The sequence below is a fragment of the Chanodichthys erythropterus genome, chromosome 4, assembly GCF_024489055.1.
Source record: "Chanodichthys erythropterus isolate Z2021 chromosome 4, ASM2448905v1, whole genome shotgun sequence".
Lineage (NCBI taxonomy): Eukaryota > Metazoa > Chordata > Actinopteri > Cypriniformes > Xenocyprididae > Chanodichthys > Chanodichthys erythropterus.
Window position 1 is genome coordinate 37,869,418 of NC_090224.1, and position 24,359 is coordinate 37,893,776.

At 38.1% G+C, this 24,359-nt stretch overlaps 3 protein-coding genes across 4 annotated transcripts in view; 1 reads left to right on the forward strand and 2 right to left on the reverse strand.

Moving 5' to 3' along the window:
* Positions 1-901: 901 nt before the first annotated feature.
* ypel5 (yippee-like 5) lies at positions 902-7,634 on the reverse strand. Of its 2 annotated transcripts, none has more exons than XM_067384905.1 (3): positions 7,536-7,634; positions 2,428-2,584; positions 902-2,309 (listed from the first exon to the last, which is right to left on the reverse strand). In XM_067384905.1, the coding sequence occupies exons 2-3, from the start codon at positions 2,566-2,568 to the stop codon at positions 2,085-2,087; spliced, it is 366 nt and encodes a 121-aa protein (XP_067241006.1). In that variant the 5' UTR covers positions 2,569-2,584; positions 7,536-7,634; the 3' UTR covers positions 902-2,084. The 2 variants fall into 2 exon arrangements, with proteins under 2 accessions (XP_067241006.1, XP_067241005.1); XM_067384904.1 differs by lacking the exon at positions 7,536-7,634 and adding an exon at positions 4,326-4,480.
* On the forward strand, positions 6,587-17,921 carry LOC137019441 (serine/threonine-protein phosphatase PP1-beta catalytic subunit-like). The gene is made up of 8 exons (XM_067384901.1): positions 6,587-6,727; positions 8,698-8,829; positions 9,905-10,135; positions 11,492-11,596; positions 11,686-11,757; positions 11,827-11,978; positions 12,153-12,287; positions 15,555-17,921. Exons 1-8 carry the CDS (start codon positions 6,676-6,678, stop codon positions 15,657-15,659), a joined length of 984 nt encoding a protein of 327 aa, XP_067241002.1. The 5' UTR covers positions 6,587-6,675; the 3' UTR covers positions 15,660-17,921.
* A 1,757-nt stretch (positions 17,922-19,678) lies between these two features.
* Positions 19,679-24,359, reverse strand: part of slc16a10 (solute carrier family 16 member 10) — a 37,021-nt gene continuing 32,340 nt past the window's right edge. Inside the window, exon 6 of the mRNA XM_067384899.1 lies at positions 19,679-22,201. Within this exon, the coding sequence (XP_067241000.1) occupies positions 21,975-22,201 (227 nt within the window). The 3' untranslated portion in view covers positions 19,679-21,974. The remainder of the gene's footprint in view (positions 22,202-24,359) is intronic.

The window sequence follows — 24,359 nt, forward strand, 5'->3', positions numbered from 1 at the left end:
CTGTACTACACTCACATTTCTATCAATGAAGTGGGCAGAACACAGGCTGTGATTTGAGGTTTGACTTACTAGTCATATGGTGCGAAGCGTCTTGGAGATGTTCTCTGACAGAAGATCAGCTCCGATGCTGCTGGGGTGCAGGCCATCAGCACGGAAAAGTCCTCTGGGTGCCCTTAATGATAAACCCTCTAAAATGTTATCTAAAGTGTTCGGTTCCCCTACAACCTCATGGTGTGCACGAGATAACCAGCGCTGTGATCATGAAGAGATACTCCGTATTTAGTCAGTATATGCTATAAACCTATAAAGTCACCATGAAATCAAAATGGACAATTCTTATTTTTTATGGAATATTGCAATTTATTCTAAATTATTTACCGGTGCACATCATTATTGCAATCTTGAATCAGAACATCTCTTGCAGCAACATCTCTTCTCTGATGACGAGGGCGGGGCAACCTGTCACTCACATGAAATCCACCAATAGCAAACCACAACCATCCAATCAATTCCCTGCAGACAAAATAAAGCCCCGCCCTACATTTGTTCTTGTTTGAGAAGCATTTTCACTCGGATATACGGAGAAGAAAATATGAGCACAACTTCTGTTTCATTACTTTCATACTAAAATAAGTATACCTACGATGTGATAAACAGACACAAAATTATAAATAGCACAAATTCCCTCTACATTATGCCATAAACCAGTTTCAAAGTAGGTATAATCCAAAGAGTTATGTACCTTGCAATGTGTTTTGCATCTCTTTAGAAAAATCATATTGTCGACAAATGTATTCTGTATAATTAGGATATGTATAACATTAAGGTGCTATTTAATGATCTATAAGCATTTTGGAGATGACAGATGTTGTTGCAAACTTGCAATCACATTAAACCTGGTTGTAGGAATTAATTTATTTGCATTTTTTTATTGTATGTTAAAGTTGAAGAAACAGGATTGGACAGTCTTTCTGGTTGTATTGAATATGTGACGAGTGATTTCTGGTCTTATTAAAACACAGTAAAACTTAGAATACTAAATAAGTTTAAGGTTTGTGTCTCACTGTTTCATACGGAGGACTGAACCTGAGGAGAAAACAAACAAACAAACAAACAAACAAACAAACAAACAAACAAACACAAATGACCCAGAGGGATCACATCTTATATTTTTCAACATTTATTCCTGAATTTATTGATTCAGCAATAAATGATAAGGAATTCATTCTAAACCATTCATTTGTGGAAAATAATTACATTCAAGTTTCTTACAGAGTTTTTTCTTTAATGCATATTTTGTACTTTCTCACAAAAATAAGTTTGAGATCAGAACAGGATTGGCAGATCTGTAAATAATTCAGGTGTGATCTGCACATTACTTGATTAAATGAAGTCACTAACACTAAATCAGCATTAAAACAAGTTTATAGAGATCAAATCAATAAAGAGAATATATTTACTAAAGAAAAAAAGAAAATATTCTGAACTATGAAGTGAAATGTGCAAAACCTCAGTCACGGGTGGCAGGCATCTGGCTCAGTTATATGGTAAAAATATAACAGTTTTTATAAATATTTTGAAATTGTATATATTTTTTGTTTTCATTTTAGTTAAAGTTTTATTAATTTTGTTGTGTCTTTTTTAAACATGTCTAAAGTTCTTTTTTCTGTTTTAGTTATTTTTTAGTACACGCTAAATAAAAATGAGAAAAGCTTTCTTTTGCAACTTGAAGTAAAATATGTTTTTTACATACTTTTTCATTTTATTTTAATTTTTGTTTTAATTAACAAAAATATTTTTTTATGGTTTTAGTTTATAATTGTGGAGCCGTGCACATGACATGAGGAACGCTGTATATAATAACCCCGCAGCATGTCTGTAAGTGACACTCAATGGCTCCATCTTGTGGAAAGGCTGCAGTATGATGTGTGGAAACACTCCAGCGTGTCACTGGTCTCTGCGGCGCAGGCATTGAGGAGCTGCTGTGAAATGTCCAGACGTCTCCTCAGCGTTTCTGACCCCAGTGTTCAGGGCTGGAGCTCGTAAGGCCGGCTGGGAGAGTAACTGTGACACGTGTCAGTGGATCAGGAGGCGTCTGACGGCACGTGCTCCTCGAAGCCCTCGATCTCCCGCACCAGCGCCCGCTCCAGGATCACGCGGCCCTCCTTGTAGCGCTGGCTGTCCTCGGTGGCGAACTCGTAGATCCAGCCCAGCTTACTGTTGCAGTTCTTACAGCTGACGTCCCTCACCATGTGTCTGCCGGTCAGCATCACGCGGTCCTGCACCTCGCTGTACTGCAGGTTCACCACCTGAGAGACGAAGACAAGCTCATTCAGTCATGCTGAAAGATCACCTCTGACAGACCTGATGAGCAGCTGAGGTTTAGCTGTGGAGATACAGGTTTAGTCATGTTTGTCTGAACGTGACCTTGTTGAAGAGGAAGGCGCGTCCGGTGGCTCCAGTGAAGCGTGTGGAGATGAGCTCGGAGCGGTTGGTCAGAATCGTGTCACAGTTGGCGCAGGAGAACAGACGCGTCCCTCCAATGTGATCCAGGAAGATTCGACCCATCGCAGCACTCCAAACACTGAGAAACAAATACAAAAAAATACAATGTTTACTTAAAGTGATGATAAAAATTCTTCTTTTTGTATGTACTATGGCAGTGTTTGTTTTAAATTAAAGGATTAGTTCACTTTTAAATAAAATGTTCCTGATCATTTACTCGCCCTCATGTCATCCAAGATGTTCATGTCTTTCTTTCTTCAGTGGAAAAGAAATGAAGGTTTTTGATGAAATCATTCCAGGATTTTTCTCCTTATAGTGGACTTCACTGGCCTCCAAACGGTTGAAGGTCAAAATTACAGTTTCAGTGCAGCTTCAAAGAGCTTTAAACGATACCAGACGAGGAATAAGAGTTTTATCTAGCAAAAGGATCGGTCATTTTCGAAAAAAATATAACTGTATTTGCTTTATATAAACAAATGATCACCTTGCACGTGCTTCCGCCAAAACCGCACTTACATATTCTTCAAAAAGTTTACTCTGTATGTCCTATGCATTCCCTATTCTACTTACGGGAAAAAAACGAAACTGGCGAAACGTTCGTTCCGTAAGTTGAATAGGGAAGGCGTAGGACATACAGCGTGAGCTTTTTGAAGAATACGGAAAGCGGAAGCATGTGCAAGGCGATCACTTGTGTTTATAAAGCATATACAGTTGTATTTTTTTCGAAAATGACAGATGGTTTTACTAGATAAGACTCTTATTCCTCGTCTGGTATCGTTTTAAAGCTCTTTTAATCTGCACTGAAACTGTAATTTTGACCTTCAACCATTTGGAGGCCAGTGAAGTCCACTATAAGGAGAATAATCCTGGAATGATTTCATCAAAAACCTTCATTTCTTTTTGACTGAAGAAAGAAAGACATGAACATCTTGGATGACATGAGGTTGAGTAAATTATCAGGAAAATTGTATTTAAAAGTGTAGTAATACTTTAAGTAATCGTTCACATCATTACTTTAAAACAAGCATGCGCTCTTGTAATCTTTAATCAAAAACATTAAATCCTCCCCCCGGCAACATCTCTTCTCTGATGATGTGTGCAGTGGCCTGAGGGCGGGGCAATAATGCCAGTCATCCAGCAACCTGCCTGTCTCCTCTTAGAGTTGTGCTAGTCTTTTCTCCTCTATTGTGCAGTATATCACAGTGAAACGCTTCGCAAACAAGAACAAATGTAGGGCGGAGCTTGAATTTGTCTGCAGGGAATTGATTGGATGGTTGTGGTGTATTGGTTGATCTCATGATGTGAGTGACAGGTTGCCCCGCCCTCGTCATCAGAGAAGAGATGTCGCTCTATAAAAACAGAATAGTCCATTTTGAGACTTTTTTCGTTCTAGAAGTCGTTTCACTCGCCTATCACAATACTGAAGAACTTTCTGGTTCATGCAAACTTCAATTCAAAACTATGTAAAGCTACATGCTATTGTTTTAATGAACTATTTACTTTGAATTATTATAAGCATTAACAATGAAGTGTAATATTAAAAACTTGACAGTCTCTCCTGTCAGTCACGCTCAGTTCATTTTCTCTGCTACCGAGCTGATGATCATTGATCGAAGTGTGTTAAATGGACAGACAGACATTACAAAATGTACTACTGGTCGTCAGTCTGATGTAACGCGTTTCCCAAACGCATCGTCAGCACTGGTGGACAGCGGGTCTCCATGATTCTTTTGATAAACGCAGCGCTGAACATCACTGACCAAACAATCACTTCACACAGAAAATACACAGAATCAGCCGGTGTCTGCACGTAATCTCACCGCTTCCTGCCAGTTGAAACACGAAGTTTTAGGAAGATAACTTGTCTTGGCTTTGTAATGTATCTCTCTTTCTGTCTTCTTTGTCAGTGTCATGCGAGAAGAATGTCAACATCCGGTTTTGTCCTGCGCATGCGCATATCACGGGCACTGATGATGTATGGCAAGCCGTTTTAACATTTATTCATTTGTAGAACATGAATTATAGATATCGACAATTCCATTTTTACTAGTTAAAATGATAATATCAGGAATTAATTTTTACCAGTAACAATATTATTTATAATATTATTTGAATAAAAAATGACCACCGCTCACAGAAATCAAATTCTTGATATGTATAAAAAAAATAATAAAATATTATAATAATTATTATAATAAAATATTATGGGGATATTTTTAATTGTGTTAAGACCATAGGCATAATTTGTGGGTGGGACATGTCCCCACCACTTTTATGTTCTAGGGCAGGGCTAGTCAACTGGCGGCCCGTGGGCCAAATCTGGCCCGCGGCACCCCAATCTCCCTCCTCCTCTTTTCCTGGCGGTGCGGCTAAATTTGGTTGGATATCGTGGCCGCAGTGGCGCATGCAGCTGTACGGCGTTGCGACATCAAGTGAGATTAGCGTTTTAATTCGACACACACCTCTCGGTTACAAACTAAATCACTCGATGACTAAACTAGTTTTAAATCAGATGAAACAGCCTCAACATTCCCAACCATACTGATGAGGAAAACAGGGGAAACGTGCCATGAATGAAGATAAGACTTTTAAATACCAAAATCACCACCCTTACAAACATTTACCATGAATGAACTGTAGTAAATTAGCATGGTTTGTGGAAATGTGGAATATTTATATTGAAAACTATGTTATAGCCATTTATATTGCAATATTTAGTAGGTGGGTAGGGGAATATAATTCATGAATTTGTTAAGGTGTATTATGTGTTTGGGCATTTTTTATAGGCCTATATTACATATCATATAATATAATATCATTTGACAGTGGTAGTGAGTAGCCATGCATTTTTTTTTACCTGTGGTTACCAGGTCTCACTGGAATATTTTCAATTAAGCCTAATAATTAATAAAATCAGAGACCCTCCGGCCCACCTCAACTTTTTGATTTGATAATCTGGCCCTCAAATGAAACTACTTGAAGAGCCCTGATCTAGGGCCTCTATATTCTAGCTGAGTCCCTGTGTGAGTTTTTTAAGGTGACCATTATTTTAGAACATAATAATTGGCAATATGTATTGCATGTATTGCATAATAGTGACAGATATGTACTGCATTTATTTTCTTTTTCTTTTTTTATTCAAAATATTCACAAACTTGTTAACTGTATCATGAATTATATGATATATTCCGATTGTGGAAATGAATTTTGTTCTGGTATAAAGCATATTTTGCCATGACAAGTTGGAGTATGATTTTCAATTTAATCAGCAAGAGTAATTTTATTTACATTTGTTTTATTTATTCATTTATTTTATCTACACTATTTAGACATGTTTGAGCTCAACTCAATTAAAAACAAACACACCAGTAAACTTATTCCAAGTGTTCAGAAGCCAAAATAATGATTTGTGCGAGGAAAAGACCCAAAAGTGATCACTCTCCATAGTGATGGGGAGTCGACTCCGAAAGAGTCGATTCTTCAATTCTGAACTCGACCTTTGTTGTTGAATCTGTTGCTGTGTCCGAAATCACTCGCTTTCACTCATTCACCAGATCAGCAAGAAAGAGTGAAGAGCATGAAGTAATATGGATTCAGAAACTACTTTTATTCTACAACTTACCTGAGAAATAAATAAAATAGCAGCCATAGTAACTTTACATTGTAATTACGTGCCAGCTTTGACGTTTCATGATGATAAATATTTATTTGGTTTTCCATGGTTAACTTAACACAATATGTTCATAATCGTTAAACTAATTATAAATCATAAACTCATGTCAAGAATAAACATAAAAAATATATTTTTGTATTTTTATCTAAACCTGTCCAAGCGTCTCGTTATAATAAGATTAATTAATTAATGATGAACACTTCTTTGTCGTTTTTTAATTCTGACATATTCGACCACGTTTCTCGTGAATTTCATCTCACTAAAATTAAGTATTGGCAATATCAATGTAATATCATCTCTAATTTGGACAAATGCTAAAAGTATGCTGCTTTAATAAGGGAATCTAAGGCTTCATGTCGGGGGGAAATAATTTCACGACTGCAATATTGATCATGATTGAGTCGAGGAGTCGATTCCATCAACTCCTACGGCAGGAGTCGGAGTCGACTCTGAAACAGCTGATCGAACACCTCATTCGCGGGAATGACTGCAGGAAAATGGCGGAGGGGGATCTGAACGTGGACAGCATCATCTCCAGACTGCTGGAAGGTAAAGCAGCTCCAGGAGCGCGCATCAGGCGGCTCTGAGCCGGCAGTGTTCGAGGCTCGTGTGTCGCTCGCGCCGCGGAGGAGTTCTGGTTTCAGTCAGGCGTGTTATTCTCTGTCAGTCGACCGACAGCTGCCTGTGTTTATATCTCTGCTGTCTCCGTCACTTTGAGTTTTTCTGCTTTTATGATTCATCAAAATGATTTTTGTTAGAGGTTTTAGATTAATGCGTGCTGATGCCTTTCTGCTTTTAGTTTGTTGATATTAATCTGAAACCATCATCAAATAGTTGTATGAAAATTAATTTTCCAATTGTTTTATTTATTTAATGTTGTGTTTATCATTTATTTTTGCAGTATACATATTCTACACGTATGACATGAAATTCGGTGATGTTTTTGATCGTTTTGTGCTCGCATATCAATCAGTTAATATCCTTATCCACGTGACTGATGTTGAGCATCATGTGTGTTGTCATTGGCTGTGCAACATTTTCTCTTTCTGTGTGGACACACACATTACTTGTTGCTGGAAACTTGTTGCATCATTTCTGGTTAAAGTGTGCATGAAAGGCAAGTTGCACTAGACTTTTCTTCCCTGTTGTGCCCAGGGTTTTCATGGGGGTCCCGGTCCCCTGGTAAATATTGGGTTCAGGGGGTTAAAATACGCTTTTTGACGGGGTTCTTCTAGTAAAATTTGCATTCCAGGGGCTAAATATCATGTTATTTGGGCTCGCTTCAACCTGCAGACATGAAGAACAACCCGCAGCAACAGTGTTAAAGGATTAGTTCACTTTCTGATAATTTACTCACCTTCATGTCATCCAAGATGTTCATGTCTTTCTTTCTTCAGTTGAAAAGAAATGAAGGTTTTTGATGAAAACATTCCAGGATTATTCTCCTTATAGTGGACTTCAATGGTAGGGCTGCACGATTAATCGCATGCTATTCTCACGCGCATATGAAGATGAATCGCCTGCGATAATGAACGCGATATTGCGTGGCTTGTCTGTGAACTACGGCTCCGTCTATTAAAAGGCGCTCCGTTTAAAAACAGGTGATGGCGATTTAGCGGTAATCAGGGAACCGGCTTTACTGACGAAATGCGCGTGAGAATAGCATGCGATTAATCGTGCAGCCCTATTCAATGGCGTCCAAACGGTTGAAGGTCAAAATTACACGCCTTCCCTATTCTACTTGCATAAAAAGCGAAACTGCGTTCGTTCCGTAAATAGAATAGGGAAGGCGTAGGACATGCAGTGTAAGCTTTTTGAAGAATACAGAAAGTGGAAGCATGTGCAAGGCAATCATTTGTGTTTATAAAGCATATACAGTTGTATTTTTTTAGAAAATGACCAATGGTTTCTCTAAATAAGACTCTTATTCCTCGTCTGGTATCATTTAAAGCTATTTGAAGCTGCACTGAAATTGTAATTTTGACCTTCAACCGTTTGGACGCCATTGAAGTCCACTATATGGAGAAAAATCCTGGAATGATTTCATCAAAAACCTTCATTTCTTTTCGACTGAAGAAAGAAAGACATGAACATCTTGGATGACATGGAGGTGAGTAAATTATCAGGAAAAATTTATTTGAAACTGGACTAATCCTTTAAAGTAGCTCAATTCTGCGGGAAAACCGGCATCACTGATTGTTCCGTATATCCGAGTGAATCGGCTCCCGGAACAAGAAAGAAATGTAGGGTGTGGTTTGATTTTGTCCATTGGATGGTTGTGGTTTGCTATTGGTGGATCTCATGTGAGTGACGGGTTGCCCCGCCCTCGTGACAGTAAACACGCCATCAGGCCACGCCTCCTACATTATTAGGATATGCCAATATCCTTATAATTCAAATTGCTAAATAAACATACTGAACCATTTTCTATTAAAAATTGAAAAATGCAGAAAGTTTTCTGTGATCGGTAGGTTTGAATCCTCATAATAATAGATTTACCAACGTGTGTGTGTGTGCAGTGCGAGGATGTCGTCCTGGGAAGGTGGTGCAGATGACGGAGGCGGAGGTGCGAGGGCTGTGCATCAAATCCCGTGAGATCTTCCTCAGTCAGCCCATCCTGCTGGAGCTGGAGGCGCCGCTCAAGATCTGCGGTCTGTCTGCTGCATGCGGAAACATGTCAAATGTTTTAAAGTTACAGGATGGAGTCACTACACTCTTATCACAGCACAGGACACACACAGGATGAGTCTCATTAAACCGGTCATGATCACTGTTACACTTCAAGAAATGAGTGATTAGGACAAACCAAATGCTGCTGACAGAAAATGAAGCCTATTTTTAGTGACAGAGATTTCTTCATTTCTCATTGCTTTAATCTGACAGTCTCACTCGGTGTTGTTACATAATAAAGGTATTAATTACAGTAAAAACACCTTATTCAGCAATAAGAATTACAAAAGAGTTAAACATCTGGATGCTAATATCAGTGCAAGACATTAGCTCCTAAAATATTTCAAAACATTTTTGCACACTTAAGCAACATGTAAAATATGAATGTTGTTGCATATAGAATATCAAACAAATGCTTTTCTCTTAGCTGTAGAGAATCACATTATCCAGCAGCATCATCCACTAACCAGTGTTATTTTAGTATCATTAAAGGGATAGTTCACCCAAAAATGAAAATGTGATGTGTATCTGCTTACCCCCAGGGCATCCGAGATGTAGGTGACTTTGTTTCTTCAGTCGAACACAAATGATGATTTTTAACTCCAACTGTTGCAGTCTGTCAGTCGTATAATGCGTGTCAGTGGGAACTTCGTCTATAAGAGTCAAAAAAACATGCACAGACAAATTCAAATGAAACCCTGCGGCTCGTGACGACACACTGATGTCCTAAGACACGAAACGATCGGTTTGTGCGAGAAACCAAACAGTATTTATATAATTTTTTTACCTCTAATGTTCAATGTTCAGGTTAGTACAATAAGTTGACATGAAGTTGCAAAGTTAGTGTGTAGAATGTCTGTTGGGAGCATCAAAATAAAGCATCAGTCATATGAATTCACTGTTGATAAACAGAAAGCTGCTTGGTTTGAAAGTGACTTCAGTACGAGTCGTGCTTCATTGATCACTACATTATTGACAATAGACAATGGACCTTTTTGCCAGCAAATGTTCTCTGACGCCCCTTTCCTCTGTGTTCTTCATCCTCCTGTTCATCAGGTGACATCCACGGTCAGTACACAGACCTGCTGCGGCTCTTCGAGTATGGCGGTTTCCCTCCGGAAGCCAACTATCTGTTCCTGGGAGACTATGTGGACCGAGGAAAGCAGTCGCTGGAGACCATCTGCCTCCTGCTGGCGTACAAGATCAAATACCCCGAGAACTTCTTCCTGCTCCGCGGCAACCACGAATGTGCCTCCATCAACCGCATCTATGGGTTTTATGACGAGTGTAAGAGCCTCTCACATCATCCACCACACACGTTTGTTTTTGTGAATTGTGGGGACATTGCATAGGCGTAATGGTTTTTATACTGTATTTTCTATCCCCCTACCCCTAAACCTACCCATCACAGGAAACTGTGCACACTTTTACTTTCTCACAAAAACTCATTCTGTGTGATTTATAAGCCTTTTTAAAAATGGGGACATGGGGTAATGTCCTCACAAGTCACTTCTTCTTGTAATACCTATGTCATACCCATGTCATTATACACATTTGTGTCCTGATATGTCACAAATACACACACGGCCTGTTCCATGAGATTAATTCAGATGATTTTGATGTATTTCAGAGGAAAAAAATGCTTTTTCTTTTGTCTTTAAAGAGCACCTATCCTGCTTTTTCCCATGTTTATCTTTCTTTGATGTGTAATGTCGCTGTTTGAGCATGAAAAAGGTTTCCAAAGTCCCTCCAGCAGGAGTACTTCTCTATATCACTGTCAGTGTTTCTGAACTCCCTGAAACGCCTCCATTGTAGTTTTCTTCACATCAAGGATCATGTGACACTGAAGACTGGAGTAACGATGCTGAAAATTTAGCTTTGCATCACAGGAATAAATTACTTTGTCAAATATATTTAAATAGTACACAGTTATTTTAAATTGTAATAATATTTCACAATATTACTGTTTTTACTGTATTTTTAATTAAATAAATGTAGCCTTGGTGAGCAGACGAAACTTCTTTTAAAAACATTAAAAATCTTAGTGGTTCCAAACTTTTGGACTGTACTGTATGTGTGTTTTAAATGTTTAAAAAAATAATTAATATATCATAGAGTTGTTTGTGGTGGAGTAAATTAAACGCGATATGCGGTGACGTCATAATCGTGTTGCATTGTGGGTTATGGATCTGCCTGAAGTGTACATATGAAGTAGACTCGCTCGGTTAAAATCGAGGGAGCGAGGGTCTGTCCATATAAGATTTCCTCGTCCACTTCACAAAGTGGAACGCAGCCTGGGAAGAGAGGAGCTGCAACAAATATGAGGAAAAAATATGAGGAAAATAATGAACATTCAAGAATGAAAACCTGTTCTAGTAGAGCACAAAAACAACATCAAGACTTTGACAAAGGGCATAATTTGGGGGCATTTATATTAAAAATATAAAAGAAAATGTTCATTATTAGCATTGAATGTTCTTTAGATTATTAAAATGTTCTTTTAAGAACTGTACACTGAAAGGAACCAAAAATGGTTCTTCTGTCTGTGGCATCGCTGTGAAAATCCCCTCTTGAAACATTTATTTTTAAGATTGTAGAAACAGTGCTCAGCAAAAATTGTCATCTGTCTTTGTGTCTTTATAGGTAAGCGCAGGTTTAATATCAAACTTTGGAAGACTTTTACCGACTGCTTCAACTGTCTGCCCATCGCCGCCATTATCGACGAGAAGATCTTTTGCTGTCATGGAGGTGTGTTTTCATGTTTTCACCTCACTATGAAGAGTGATCCTCATCGTCTTCAGATGTCTTGACGTGTTTGTGCTCTGCTCTTCCCACAGGCCTCTCTCCAGACCTGCAGTCCATGGAGCAGATCCGGCGCATCATGAGGCCGACTGACGTGCCCGACACAGGTGCTGTTCGTCAGCAGACAGTCACATGAAGTGTGTGTGTGATGCATGGCTCATGTCTGTGTGTTTCAGGCCTGCTGTGTGACCTGCTGTGGTCAGACCCGGATAAAGACGTCCAGGGCTGGGGTGAGAACGACAGGGGCGTGTCTTTCACGTTTGGAGCCGACGTGGTCAGCAAGTTCCTCAACCGTCATGACCTGGACCTCATCTGCAGAGCTCACCAGGTGACCAAAGATTCTGCTTTTAATGGCAATGCTATGTTTTTACTGGAGGTCAACCAAAATATATCAGTTTTACAGATTACTAATGGGTGATTGATCGCTGATCGGCTGTATTTTCCACCTTCCAGACCTATAGTTTTTACAGTATCTGTTCTTTTGCATGCTTTGCCCTGTCAGGTGGTTGAAGACGGATATGAGTTCTTTGCTAAGCGGCAGCTCGTGACGCTGTTCTCGGCACCCAACTACTGCGGCGAGTTTGATAACGCTGGCGGCATGATGAGTGTGGATGAGTCCCTCATGTGCTCTTTCCAGGTGACACACAGACCCTTCATGACAGTCAGACCTCAGTGCTCAGATATCTTTCACTGTAATGCTTCATAACACCTCACTTTCTCTCCACAAACTATCTTTGCGACTATATTCCACATTAACCAAGTGACCACCGTATGTAAAGTCATTGGATTTACTCACATCAGCACAGAATCGTGATGACTGTCGATCTAGAATGGTATAAAGGTCACATATTCAGTAGTGATGAGGGAGTATTGTAAGTTCATGTCACTCTGGTTCCCTCAACAAAACCCCAGTAGGATTTTTCCGTTGGCTTTTGGATTAATGCAGAAAATAATCTCTGTGACAAACAAAAGCTTATGATCCTTACATGTTTGGTTCATCATGATAATCTTCGCAAATGAAAATTTGAAGCCTGTATTCAATCGTCAGAAGTAAAACGCTGAATGTTTGCTATAAACAGACTACACTACAGTCACATGACTTTAATGTCACCATCATTAAGCTTCAACAACTCTTTCAGTCTTAATTTAAAGGGATAGTTCACCCAAAAATGAACATTATCTCATGATTTACTCACCCTCAAGCCATCCTAAATGTATATGACTATCTTCTTTCAGATGAACACAATTGGAGATATAATTAAAAATATCCTGGCTCTATCAAGCTTTATAATGGGAGTGAACAGGGGGTGTGTTTTGAAGTCCACCCCCATCCCAAAAAAAAAAAAAAATGCATGCATCCATCCATTATAAATATAATCCATACGGCCCCAGGGGGTTAATGAAGGCCTTCTGAAGCGAAGCAATGTGTTTTTGTAAGAAAAATATCCATATTTAAAACTTTATTAACTATAATAGCTAGCTTCACTGCCATTATAAAGCTTGTAAGAGTAAGGATATTTTTTTAAATAATTCTGATTGTGTTTGTCTGAAAGAAGATCATATACACCTAGGATGTCTTAAGGGTGAGTAAATCATGGGATAATTTTAATTTTTGGTGTCCCTTTAAGAACGTTTTCCCTTAAAGGTGCTAAAGAGGATCTTTTCATCGACTGAGAAACCAAAGGCCGCATTTACACTGCAAGTCTTAATGCACAGATCCGATCTTTTCACCATATCCGATTTTTTTGGACGACGTGCTTACATTTCTTTTAAAACTGACCTGTATCGGATGTCTCCTTTTTACACTGCACTTGGCGAAATGTACCAAAAATAGCCTATATGACATCACAAATAAATTTCAATGGTACATTGAGCTTTATTTATTGACATGAATTCATATAGAAACCCTTTTAATGCAATAGTTACATCCCTACATAAAAATAATACAATTTTTTTCATGGCAGTATATGTACGCAGCTCCGCTGCAGCGTGCGAGTTGAATTATACTCGGTTATTGGTAAATATTCACAGCTTTTTTTTTGTCATTAAAACCAATGTGTTAATCAGTGATTGTATATCAAGGGCAGCTGCAAGTTTGCTTGCTTTTTATTTTGTGGTTTTAATGGAACGAATAGTTAGTCTCCACAACTGGACTGAAGCGCGCATCTGTGCACGAGCCGTCATCACGGATAACAGCGGCAACGAGCCCTCAGTGTGATTTCAAGAGCAACACATTTCAACGTCAGATCGCCTTTTATTTAACACAAACAAATGAAATGAATAATCTGACAGTCAACTAGAGACGCTCCGTTTGTTATAGGTATGTCTGTACTGCGAAATGTTACAAAACCCTCACTTTTCAATTTTTCGCATTTACAGGGGAATATCCGATCTGTCCGCTTACACTGCAGGTGCAAACGCATGTATCCGATTCATATCTGATTTATAACCACATATGAATGAGGCCTGAAACCGATCTGGAATCAATGCGCTTTTTTCCTGCTTACACGGTCGTGACTCATATCCGATCTGTGCCACATGGGAGGAAAAAATCGGAATTGGGTCACTTGAACCGTGCAGTGTAAATGGGGCCAGAGACTTGTTAGTGAGTTTTTTAAATGAACGCATGCGTAAGAACAACCCCCTCCTTCACAGCTTGTTTCGAGGGAACGCCTCCCAAAACTCGTGCACGAGTGTTTACCACCGGCATTCGCTGTGTCGTGTTAGTGGATTCATTATGTCGGACTCACCGCAGGTAACTCATAATCTGCAGTTGTTACTCCTGTCTCCTGACAAAAACATTGCATGCGGCGCCTGTGGAGTGTGGAAAGTTACTGGAGCGCGCAGCCGCGCTCGTCTCTCACAAGGAACGTCATGTCAGTGATTGACAAGCCAGAGGGCCAATCGTTTACGCGATGATCACATAAACGATTGGCTGATGTTTTTAAGGCTCTACCTCGTGCACAGATGATGTATATTAATAATATTCCTTTCAGTGCACCTAATAAATAGTCTTTTATCAGTTAGTAAAGACAGTTTCAAGTAATATTGCAAAATTGTATAAAACAAAACATCCTCTTTAGCACCTTTAAAGCTTGAGTTAGAAGAGCTTGCAAGAGTGTGTTTATAAACACAAGCTGTGAAAGCGATGTACTGACGTTACTGATGTCATTTATGTTGTAGAATAAAACGTGAAAATATATTGAGCTTGTGTTCACCACAGACCTTATTTCAGGCATTTAACCAAAAATGCATTCAAATCCACAAACAGCTTTCAGAATCTAGCCGCTGCTTTCATACGGTCAAACTTTTTGACTTTTGTTGTAGGCGCACGATTGTCCACTTTTAAAGATCTTTGTTTTTGACGCGTTTTGCTCTTGAATAGATAAAATGTCCATACCATAAAAATTAAAGTTGAATATTCCAATCCGTTTATTGTCACTTCAATTCAATTCAATTCAAACAGCAACAAACAAAAAAAAGAAAACAAACTTCAAGTCCCATACGATGACGACGGTCAAAAAGTTTGTTTGACCTTCTTCGTGCCCTCACCTTGCGTTAGTGATTAGACAACATAAATACATTGAGCGCCCTCTAGTGGCGTAAAAGAAAAACTATATAAACTGAAACAAATGGCTCCTACAAACACGTTGTTTTCAGGACGATTGAACTAAAAGTGCTCAAATGCAACTGGTTTCTGGGTTTTGGCCTACAGAAACATGTCATCCCTGCAATGCTCTATTCAGATATGAGATATAAGGTCATCAGACCTGTATCTCATGTAGGATTGCATACTGAAATGGCCCAAATCAGGAGAGATCGAGATAGTGTAAGACTCGGCCTCCACAATGAAGACACGCCCTCACTGTCTGTGTGTCTGTGCATGTGTGTGTGTGTGATGCAGATCCTGAAGCCGTCTGAGAAGAAGGCGAAGTACCAGTATGGAGGGGTGAGTTCAGGGCGGCCCGTCACCCCGCCGCGCACAGCTCCGGCCCCTAAGAAGAGGTGAGGCGTGGGACGTCCTCCCAGAAGCCCCTGCACACATCCAGCTGTTCTCTCTCTCTCACACACACACACAAACACACACATTGTCGCCGCTCGTCGCTCTCGATTTGCTTGTTTTGTAGGCGTTTCTGTTAATTATTGATATTATCTGGCTGTGTGTTGTCCAGTACTTTCATATATTGCACAATCTGGACTGTGCTTCAGAGACAAATATGACGTGTGTGCGTTTGGAGATTGTGAGGGGTGTGAATGTTACCTGTTTCCTGTACATATCCTTTCATCAGAGGCACACTGGGACATTCCCACCTGAAGTCACTTTTATTCTTGAACAACAGTGATCAGGCAGATCTCATCAGTCTGCTAATAAGTAAAATGAATATAACTGCAGCTAAATAATTTACACACTTTACACTTGTGTGAATGTGATTCATCAGATCGAGTGTCTGTATCTGCAGGATCTTCACTGACATCACATTTCTTCATGATGTTTGAAGAGTCAGCTGGTGATTTTAGTGAATGTATGAAGTCAGTTCTGCTCAAGTTCACACAGATGTAGAGAATCACAATAACACAATAACAACATCATCCACTAACTAACCAACACTGTCCACATCTATTGATTAATCAGTTCAAACACAACACACATTGTACAGTGTGTTTATTTGTGTGTCTTTATTTCCTGTCAGTGACACTGGCTTTAATATTTTGTATCTAATGTAACAACGTTCATGAATTAATTCAAATATTTTTGATTCACTTTTGGCACAAAAGCTCAGTAGTGTACATTAAACACTACAGACTGATTCAGTTGAAATTGTTGGCATGAAAACCCGTGTATTTGATCTGTTTTGCTGTGTAATCCTTTGTGTGTTCAGAGTGTGTGAGGGTCAAACTGGACTCTGTGACAGCAGTAATATCTTATTCTATAGGAGTGTTTCCTGCAGTCTGCCTTCGGTTTGGGTTTAAGAGTCATTGTCTGATGTGCTCTCAGTTATAAACGCCCTTTCTGCAAACTGATACTAACCGTTTGCGATCCACATTAACTTGTAAAGGCAAAAATAACATGCTTTTGAAAGTATTTTGTGTTACAGCTTCTTTAAGGCTTTTATTAGACTTTCTAGTGAAGTAATATTTACCTACAATTTCATTCAAACTCAAAGGCAGCAAATATTTTTGACATTTTCAAAATGAGTTTTGAGAGTTGTTTCACATTCTTTTAACTCTTTCCCCGCCAGCGTGTTTTAAAAAAGTTGCCAGCCAACACCAGCATTTTTGATCATTTTCACAACACCCCAGAATATTTTGTCGCATGAACATGTAGTATATCAAAAGAAAGAACAGAGCATCTGCTTTTAAACAAAACGTTTTATTCTAGCATCATGGATTCTTTTTTATCAACAATGTGGTTGTTTAATAAAAAGCAACATATTGAACAAAAAGCTGAGAAAATCACTTTTTTTCAGTGTGCATAAGCGATGCTTTTATCTCTTGTTTCTGCTTCTTTGCCTGTGTTTTGATCCTGAGATTCAGAACTCTTTCAGAAAATGCATAATAGCACCCCCTACTGTATATCAGTGAAAACACAGAAAGCGGGAAAATTCCGTCATTGGCGAGGAAAGAGTTAATTGTAATAAATGGTATTGTGCTGTTGATTCTGTGAAGAGGACCGGAGAGCCGTCCGTCTCACTGGTACTTGCTTAGATTTTAATTTGAGCAAATTAGATGGAAACAGTCTTAAGAAATGACCTGTGAATATTTTATTGCATCTTTTAACAATTATTTCAGTGAGAAATTTGCCAAAGCAAGTGGCAGGGAAACCAAAATTTTGTGATGACATTCCTGTTATCTTCAAAACAAAACTTAAAAAAAATAAAACCATGAAGTGTTTTGTCATTTGAGTGTTTTTTTTTTTTTTCTTGGGATCTGCACAATGCACTTATTAGTCTTAGTTTTTATAGGAATGGTATTATTTACAATCCTGTAAACTAAGGTGGATGTGATTGCTAGAACAGCAGAAACTGAGTTTATATGTGCCACCAATCATCAAGAAGGAAACACTGGTGCCATCAGATACACAACACAATGACTTTATTCATTAAGATTTGATCACACAGAGGGGCTGTTAACCCCCGGGGTATTATCGTTCTAAACCCCGCTTCACACGTACCAGATGTGGGCCGGATCTGGGCCGACATCATGTTGCTGTCTATAGGAGTATACGGGTAGTTTTAAGAAGCGGTGCGGTTAATGGGGAGGTTTTGACGAGTTACTGAGTTAGATTCTGTTTTGTAAGGAAAAGTTATCCAGCGTATAGCTTTTGAAATTATAGGGAATTAACAATCCATTTGAACTCAAGCTCTGTCTCATGCCTCATCTCTGGAAATAATCACAACGCTACAGCATTACTCAAGAGTATTCATTGTTCATTTGAAACAATCTATAGACCTTATGTAGCCCCGCCCCTTTTCAGCGCTGCGCTCGTTGTCTTTTGACTTCCGGCTTGTATTTCCACAGCGATCTTATGTATTTATGAATGAACTGCTCATTTTAAAATCCTCACGTTCTACTGACATTTGTTAAGACACCCGCTTTAAACATTACAATGCTCATGATAACTTTTGTTAACTCTACAACACGTAAATCCACTTCACCAGCTAATTATTCTTCAACAGCGATGCCATAGAAATATACAGGGCTTCCGCGAAAACGGAAGTTCAAATACAATATTCTAAAGATGGCGGCGCGCATGTTTCTCTGGAAAATAAGGTCTATACTGCAAGCAATACAAGGTTTTTATATACAGAAATTCCCTTACTCTGACTCCTAATGTGACTCGCTAATTTGAGACGCCATTAAAGCAGACATATAATGCTCCTTTCACAAGATGTAATATAAGTCTCTGGTGTCTCCAGAATGTGTCTGTGAAGTTTCAGCTCAAAATACCCCACAGATCATTTATTATAGCTTTTGGGTGTAGAGCTTAGATCAGGCCCAACAAATCAAGCCCGACCCTACCCGAGCCCGGGCCAACACGTTCACTGTAATTATGAGCCCGAGCCCGATTTAAACCCGACCATTTTATTATAACCAGGGGCGGCGCCAGATTTTTTTTTAACGCAGGTGCTGCTGTGCTAGATCATTTAGGCTACGGGGGGAGCTGCGCAGTTATATATATATATATATATTATATAAATACTATTAATAAATGAGCAAAAATTGTCCACTCAATATTAAATATTCAATTATTTTAATTATCATAATTAAAGTTTTAATTTTATTAAATTGAACAAGCACAACATTCAGCATTCAATCAAATATTCTTAAAGATTAATTATTATTAATAATGTTACTTCAACATATTGTTATTTCAACATAATATGTGTGTGAGCAACAAGCAAGATGTGCATTTGTAAATTCGGTGACAGCGTGTGTTACGAGTTTCAAATGGTCTAAGTGACCGCGGCGCGCCGGCGCCTCCATGTCATTATTATATTGTCTGCTATATTGCTTTTTATGTATTAAATCCAGGCAATTGGTTGATGAAAAATGTATTAAAATTAAGATACAATTTATACTAAATGAAATTCACCTTAAAGAAAATCTTTCTTCAAAACAAAACTTAAACTTGAAACTAAATGTGCTCATTTAATGGCTAAAACACATAGGCTACTACAGACTCTCTTTTTTTGTACAAATTGCAGCACATTCATTTAATTCTGAATTTTGCACATGTAAGTTGAAAAGCATTTGTTTGTGCATAGTAAAACATATCTGTAACATTTATCAAGTTCATAATTGTGCGTGCATGTATTAATTATTATCTTAATGAATAATACGACAAGGAAGAAGCATGTAAACTGTGTTGTTTGTTTATTCAGAAATAATTGAATCGTAAATGGATCTGAAAGAGACTGCGAGTGCGAGTGGACGAGACGCTGCGCATGACACGTGACATGCTTTATCAAGGGCCCGACCTGACCCGGCCGAGGACGCTGGCAGGCCGGGTCGAGTCCGGGCTCGGGCAGAGAATCTAAGCTCTATTTGGGTGTGAGCAAAAACATGGGGGTTTATGTAAATTTTAGTGATGGAAGAAGCTCATTGTAGTCCCTACCAGCCGTTTGTTGTAGTCCTTAAAAAGTGATTTCTGTAAAAGAAAATATTTCCCTTAGCATTGAACTTTGAACGTCGTAACTTGTTTATGCTCAAACAGCAACATTACACACTAACTAAAGTTAAAAAAGTGAAATCATGAACAACCACCCCTTTATTAAAAGAAAAAAATGATTATCTGAAAAGTAATTTTCTGAAAACCTTTACTAACAATACAAACAGTTCATTAATAAAATTAATAAATGTTTTCTTTATTGTCGTATTTATTTATACCAAGTTGCTGTACATACAACAAAATATGACAAGATAAAATCATGCAAGTTATCAGATCAAGGTGACTAAAATGAAACTGTAGAATCATAACATATATATTCAACCATCTGCATTGAGATTATACACAGAGAAATGTTTTCATAAGACTAAAAGTTTTTTTAAAAACTATTTTTGGTAGCACTTTATTTTACAGTCCTGTTCAGTCATGTAGATACTATGAACTCGGTGTAGTCATTACAATAACACTGTAAGTGCACATACTATAAAATAAAGTGCAACCATATTTCCTTTGGTATTTATTCAGTAAATGTATTTTTTTAAATGTTACAATCACAAATAGATGGTTTTCAAGAACTGTAGTCAGTATATTTGGTGTTTAGCTGAGGCCTGGAGAAACTTTACAAGTTATTTTACATGTAGTATTACCCTGAGTAAATCACTGCAGCTCTCATCAAAACCAGTCCATATTTATACTACAAAATATGAGGTTACATGAAGCAGAGCCTTTTCTGGTTTGGTGTGCAACAATGATTTACATGAACAGTATAAATTAAAAAAATATATACAAAAAAAGACCATGTACAAAAAGTAAAAAAAGAGATCATTTTCCCCAAAAACATGGAAATGTTTTCAAACCAAAGAGAATTGAATAAACCACTGAAGTTAAGAGACGCCTATCGCTACTGAGTGTCAGAAAAGATCAAGCTTTGCCCTGTGAAATACTAATTTTGTTTTCTACTGAAATTAATGAAATGCATTGGAACCTGTTCATCTGTCCAATAATCATATTGTCAAGGCACTAATAAAGGATGTTGCAATTCATTTGTGAAACACAAGTAATAATACTCATAAAAATACAAAAGAAACATGGGATACGTGAGAAGTTACACAAGCATTTGGTGAAGCTGAGTTTATGATCCTCAGAGAAACATTTGAAGACTGATGTCAATTGAGGTAGATCACATGACCAGATTAATACTCCTATGGATCAACGGACTGATCATCTGATCATCTGACGACTGTCCTGAGGAAACACGCTGCCATATGTGTCACGTCTGTGACTAGGAATCAGAGGACATTCATACTCAAAAGCGATAAAATGATTCTGCATACGTGCTTCATTTTTCAGTCAAGGCCTCGATGGCAGTAAATGTGGAAAACTCTGAGATCAAAATGGCAGTTTGGCTCAATCTAACCAATGGACACTACAGATTTTATAGCACTGATAAAAAAAAAAAAAACATTTCAGCTTCACTGCATAGAAAACAATCCCAGTTCATTTCAATACTAATATGCTTATATATGCACATGTAAATGATCAAACACAGATGCCATAAAACACTCTTCGCTCAAGGAGAACGCTGGGACGCTTCGACACCTTCATCAGACCAAAACAAGGCACTTTAACAGACTCACTTTGCTTGTATGATCATTTCTATCTGCACTTCACATCAAAGTTTCCTCAATGTTATTAGAAATATATCTTAGATAATTGCATATAACTCATGGCATCTCTTATAAAGCGCTCATCTGCAAAAACATCCTTCAAATCTTTCCAGAACAGGAAGAAATGAATACATATGGCTGACTTTCCCATTTAAAACGATATCATTAATATTATAGTCTGATGTAAAACAAGCTAGATTATATTAGATTAGATCCTATGAATCTCCTCTCAGGATGAAGGTTTCAGGGCTTCCCTTCTTCATGAATGATTGTTCATGTTACACCATTTCCCTTTTAAACCCTAAAAGTTCAGTACAAAAATATTATAGGAAACTTTCTGAAAGATGCATAGCTCAAGAATCACATTCACGTAGAAGCCCTGTTTGATGGCAGTTCCTGCAGGGATATAAAATCACATGAACCCTCTGAACACACACTCGCTCACACACACGTCTGTCAGTCTCTGTGCAGTGAATGACCCACAGGTTCCTCAGATGACAGATTCAGGGTCTTCGGTCTTGGCGTCCTTGTCGTCCTGTGCGCCGATCTTGTGCTCCAGCATCTTCTCTGTGGTTTCGGCCGCGGCTTCGGCCTCTTTCCTCTTCCTCCGGGCCTCCACCCACGGGATCACACACAGCACGGCCCCGCCGATGAGCGGAGGAATGCCAGCCAGGTAAAACGCCACGTTATAGTCGCCCAGACGGTCTCTCAGGAACCCTGGGTACAGAATCACAGACAGACGACAAGGTCAGCTCGATGAAATCATTGGCCATTTGAGCACATGAGTGTCTGAGTGAAACCAGTTCAGCTTTTGAAAAGGCGCTTTGAGACATCTGTGTTCTGTTGCACGTTTTAAAATCAGTGAAATTAAGACTAAAAATTGGCAGTTGTGGTTGCCACTACTGATAGGGGCTTTCGAAACACGCTTCGTCATGTGATTTCAGTCAGCGAGGCTTCATTATGTCTGTTTCGACACTTCAATGGTTTGCCAATCTCTGTGGCTATATGTCAGATTTATTGCATGACTCGGGCAGAAAAAAAGCTGGTGCTATCAAACATTGTTTACTTAATCATCTGAGTCAGTGTAATGGTGTAGGGATCGATCAAATTGGCCAATTGATGGAAGGTTTGCGAAGAAATATCAAGCTCCCTTGTAAAAGTATTTTTTAGTATTTTTAAAATACAAAAATACAGTAGTTTTTTGATACATGTTGTGGCTGCTGTATTTTGTAGTTTATTTTGATACACTTAAAATTAAGGTATTTGGTATTTTATTTTAAAATACATTTTGATGTATTTTTGCCCAACCCTGCTCGCTGTACATCGACACAAAACCATCAATGGTTGACTTTTTAATTCATATTTTAATGCAGTCATCACATTTACCTAATTTGCCAATAAAGCAGTTTTATTGATTGCAATAAAGACAAAGCTATTGGGACCATTTAAAAACGCTGTGTCTGTAATTAGACACGCACAAACATTTTTCCCCAGCACTTCAAATGTTATTTTCAATGTGACGACCACAAACATTATTTGTTCATCCTTCTGAGATTGTCCCCGTTTGTAAAACCGAGCGTTTAAAAATGTAGAAAATTCAACATTTGATAAAAAACAAAATAAAAAAAAAATTAAATTAAAACTATTAAAAAATAAAAAAGACAATAATTACCACGTTAACCAGCAGGTGGCGGCAAAGTAGCATTTATTTGCACGTGTATCAGCCATTTCCTCGTTTTTAACTTAGTTTTTGACTAAATATTAAACATTATAAAATAACTAGGTTTAAAAATACATTTTGTCAATGTGAAGTATGAAATCCTCACAAAATCTCATGAAAAACAATAACTTTTCTTGTGAATGAATGACACAGAAAGCGATCACCGCGCTCCCTTCATAATCACAGCAGCTGTCAGTCAGTGCAGCACTAATGATTTCAGCACACTTGTGAAAACTCACATTTTATTCAATGAATCTAACTAAAGTGTACAATAAATATTTAATTTTTGAAGCTTTTTTTCACATAAAAGTGTGAAAACTGATGGTCGAATTAAATTTAGCCGAGGAGGAACAATAAGGTACGTCTTTATTTATTTATATTTTTATGCTGTCTTATGTTTGAATAACTAAATTAATGCTATGCCTGACTATTTAAGTGACTATAATCTGATTATAAACTAAGTATTACACTACTGATGCTCAACACACCAGCAAATGACATCTCACCGGAAGTTTTCAAGCTGGCTAATATTAATGCGGAAGTTCCACAGAACGCTCCGTACATATAGCCCATTACTTTGCAGAATGATTCACTAATTCAAGATGACCCCTGCTGGTCAAAACAGTTTAAATGCAATGAAAACTCATCCAAAACATGCATAAAAACTCCTTTTTCAAACCAACTGCAAATGATTTATTTAAAATGTAATCTATTAAATCATCTAAAAACATTAAGCCCAGAGACTTTTAACTACAACACTTCCTTTTTATTATACAAGTGTGTCAGTATCTACAAATGTATAAAACTGATCTGAGATCAGGTAAAAATCATGCACAGACACTGGTTGATGTGTTCACAGAGATCATCGCCCCTTAGTGGTGAACCACTGACATTTCGAAACAGTTTGAAACAGTTTTGACATATAGAAGCCTCTAACTGAAATCACGTGACTTTGGCAGTTTGGTAGAACCACTGATTCAAAACAAAAGATTTGTAAAGGAGTCGAAGCTTCAAGCATCCATCACCATATATATATATATGATTTTTACCTGATCTCAGATCAGTTTTATACATTTGTAGATAATGACACACTTGTATAATGAAAAAAGGAAGAGTTGTAGTTAAATGTCTAAGTCCAAAACATACACAGAATTC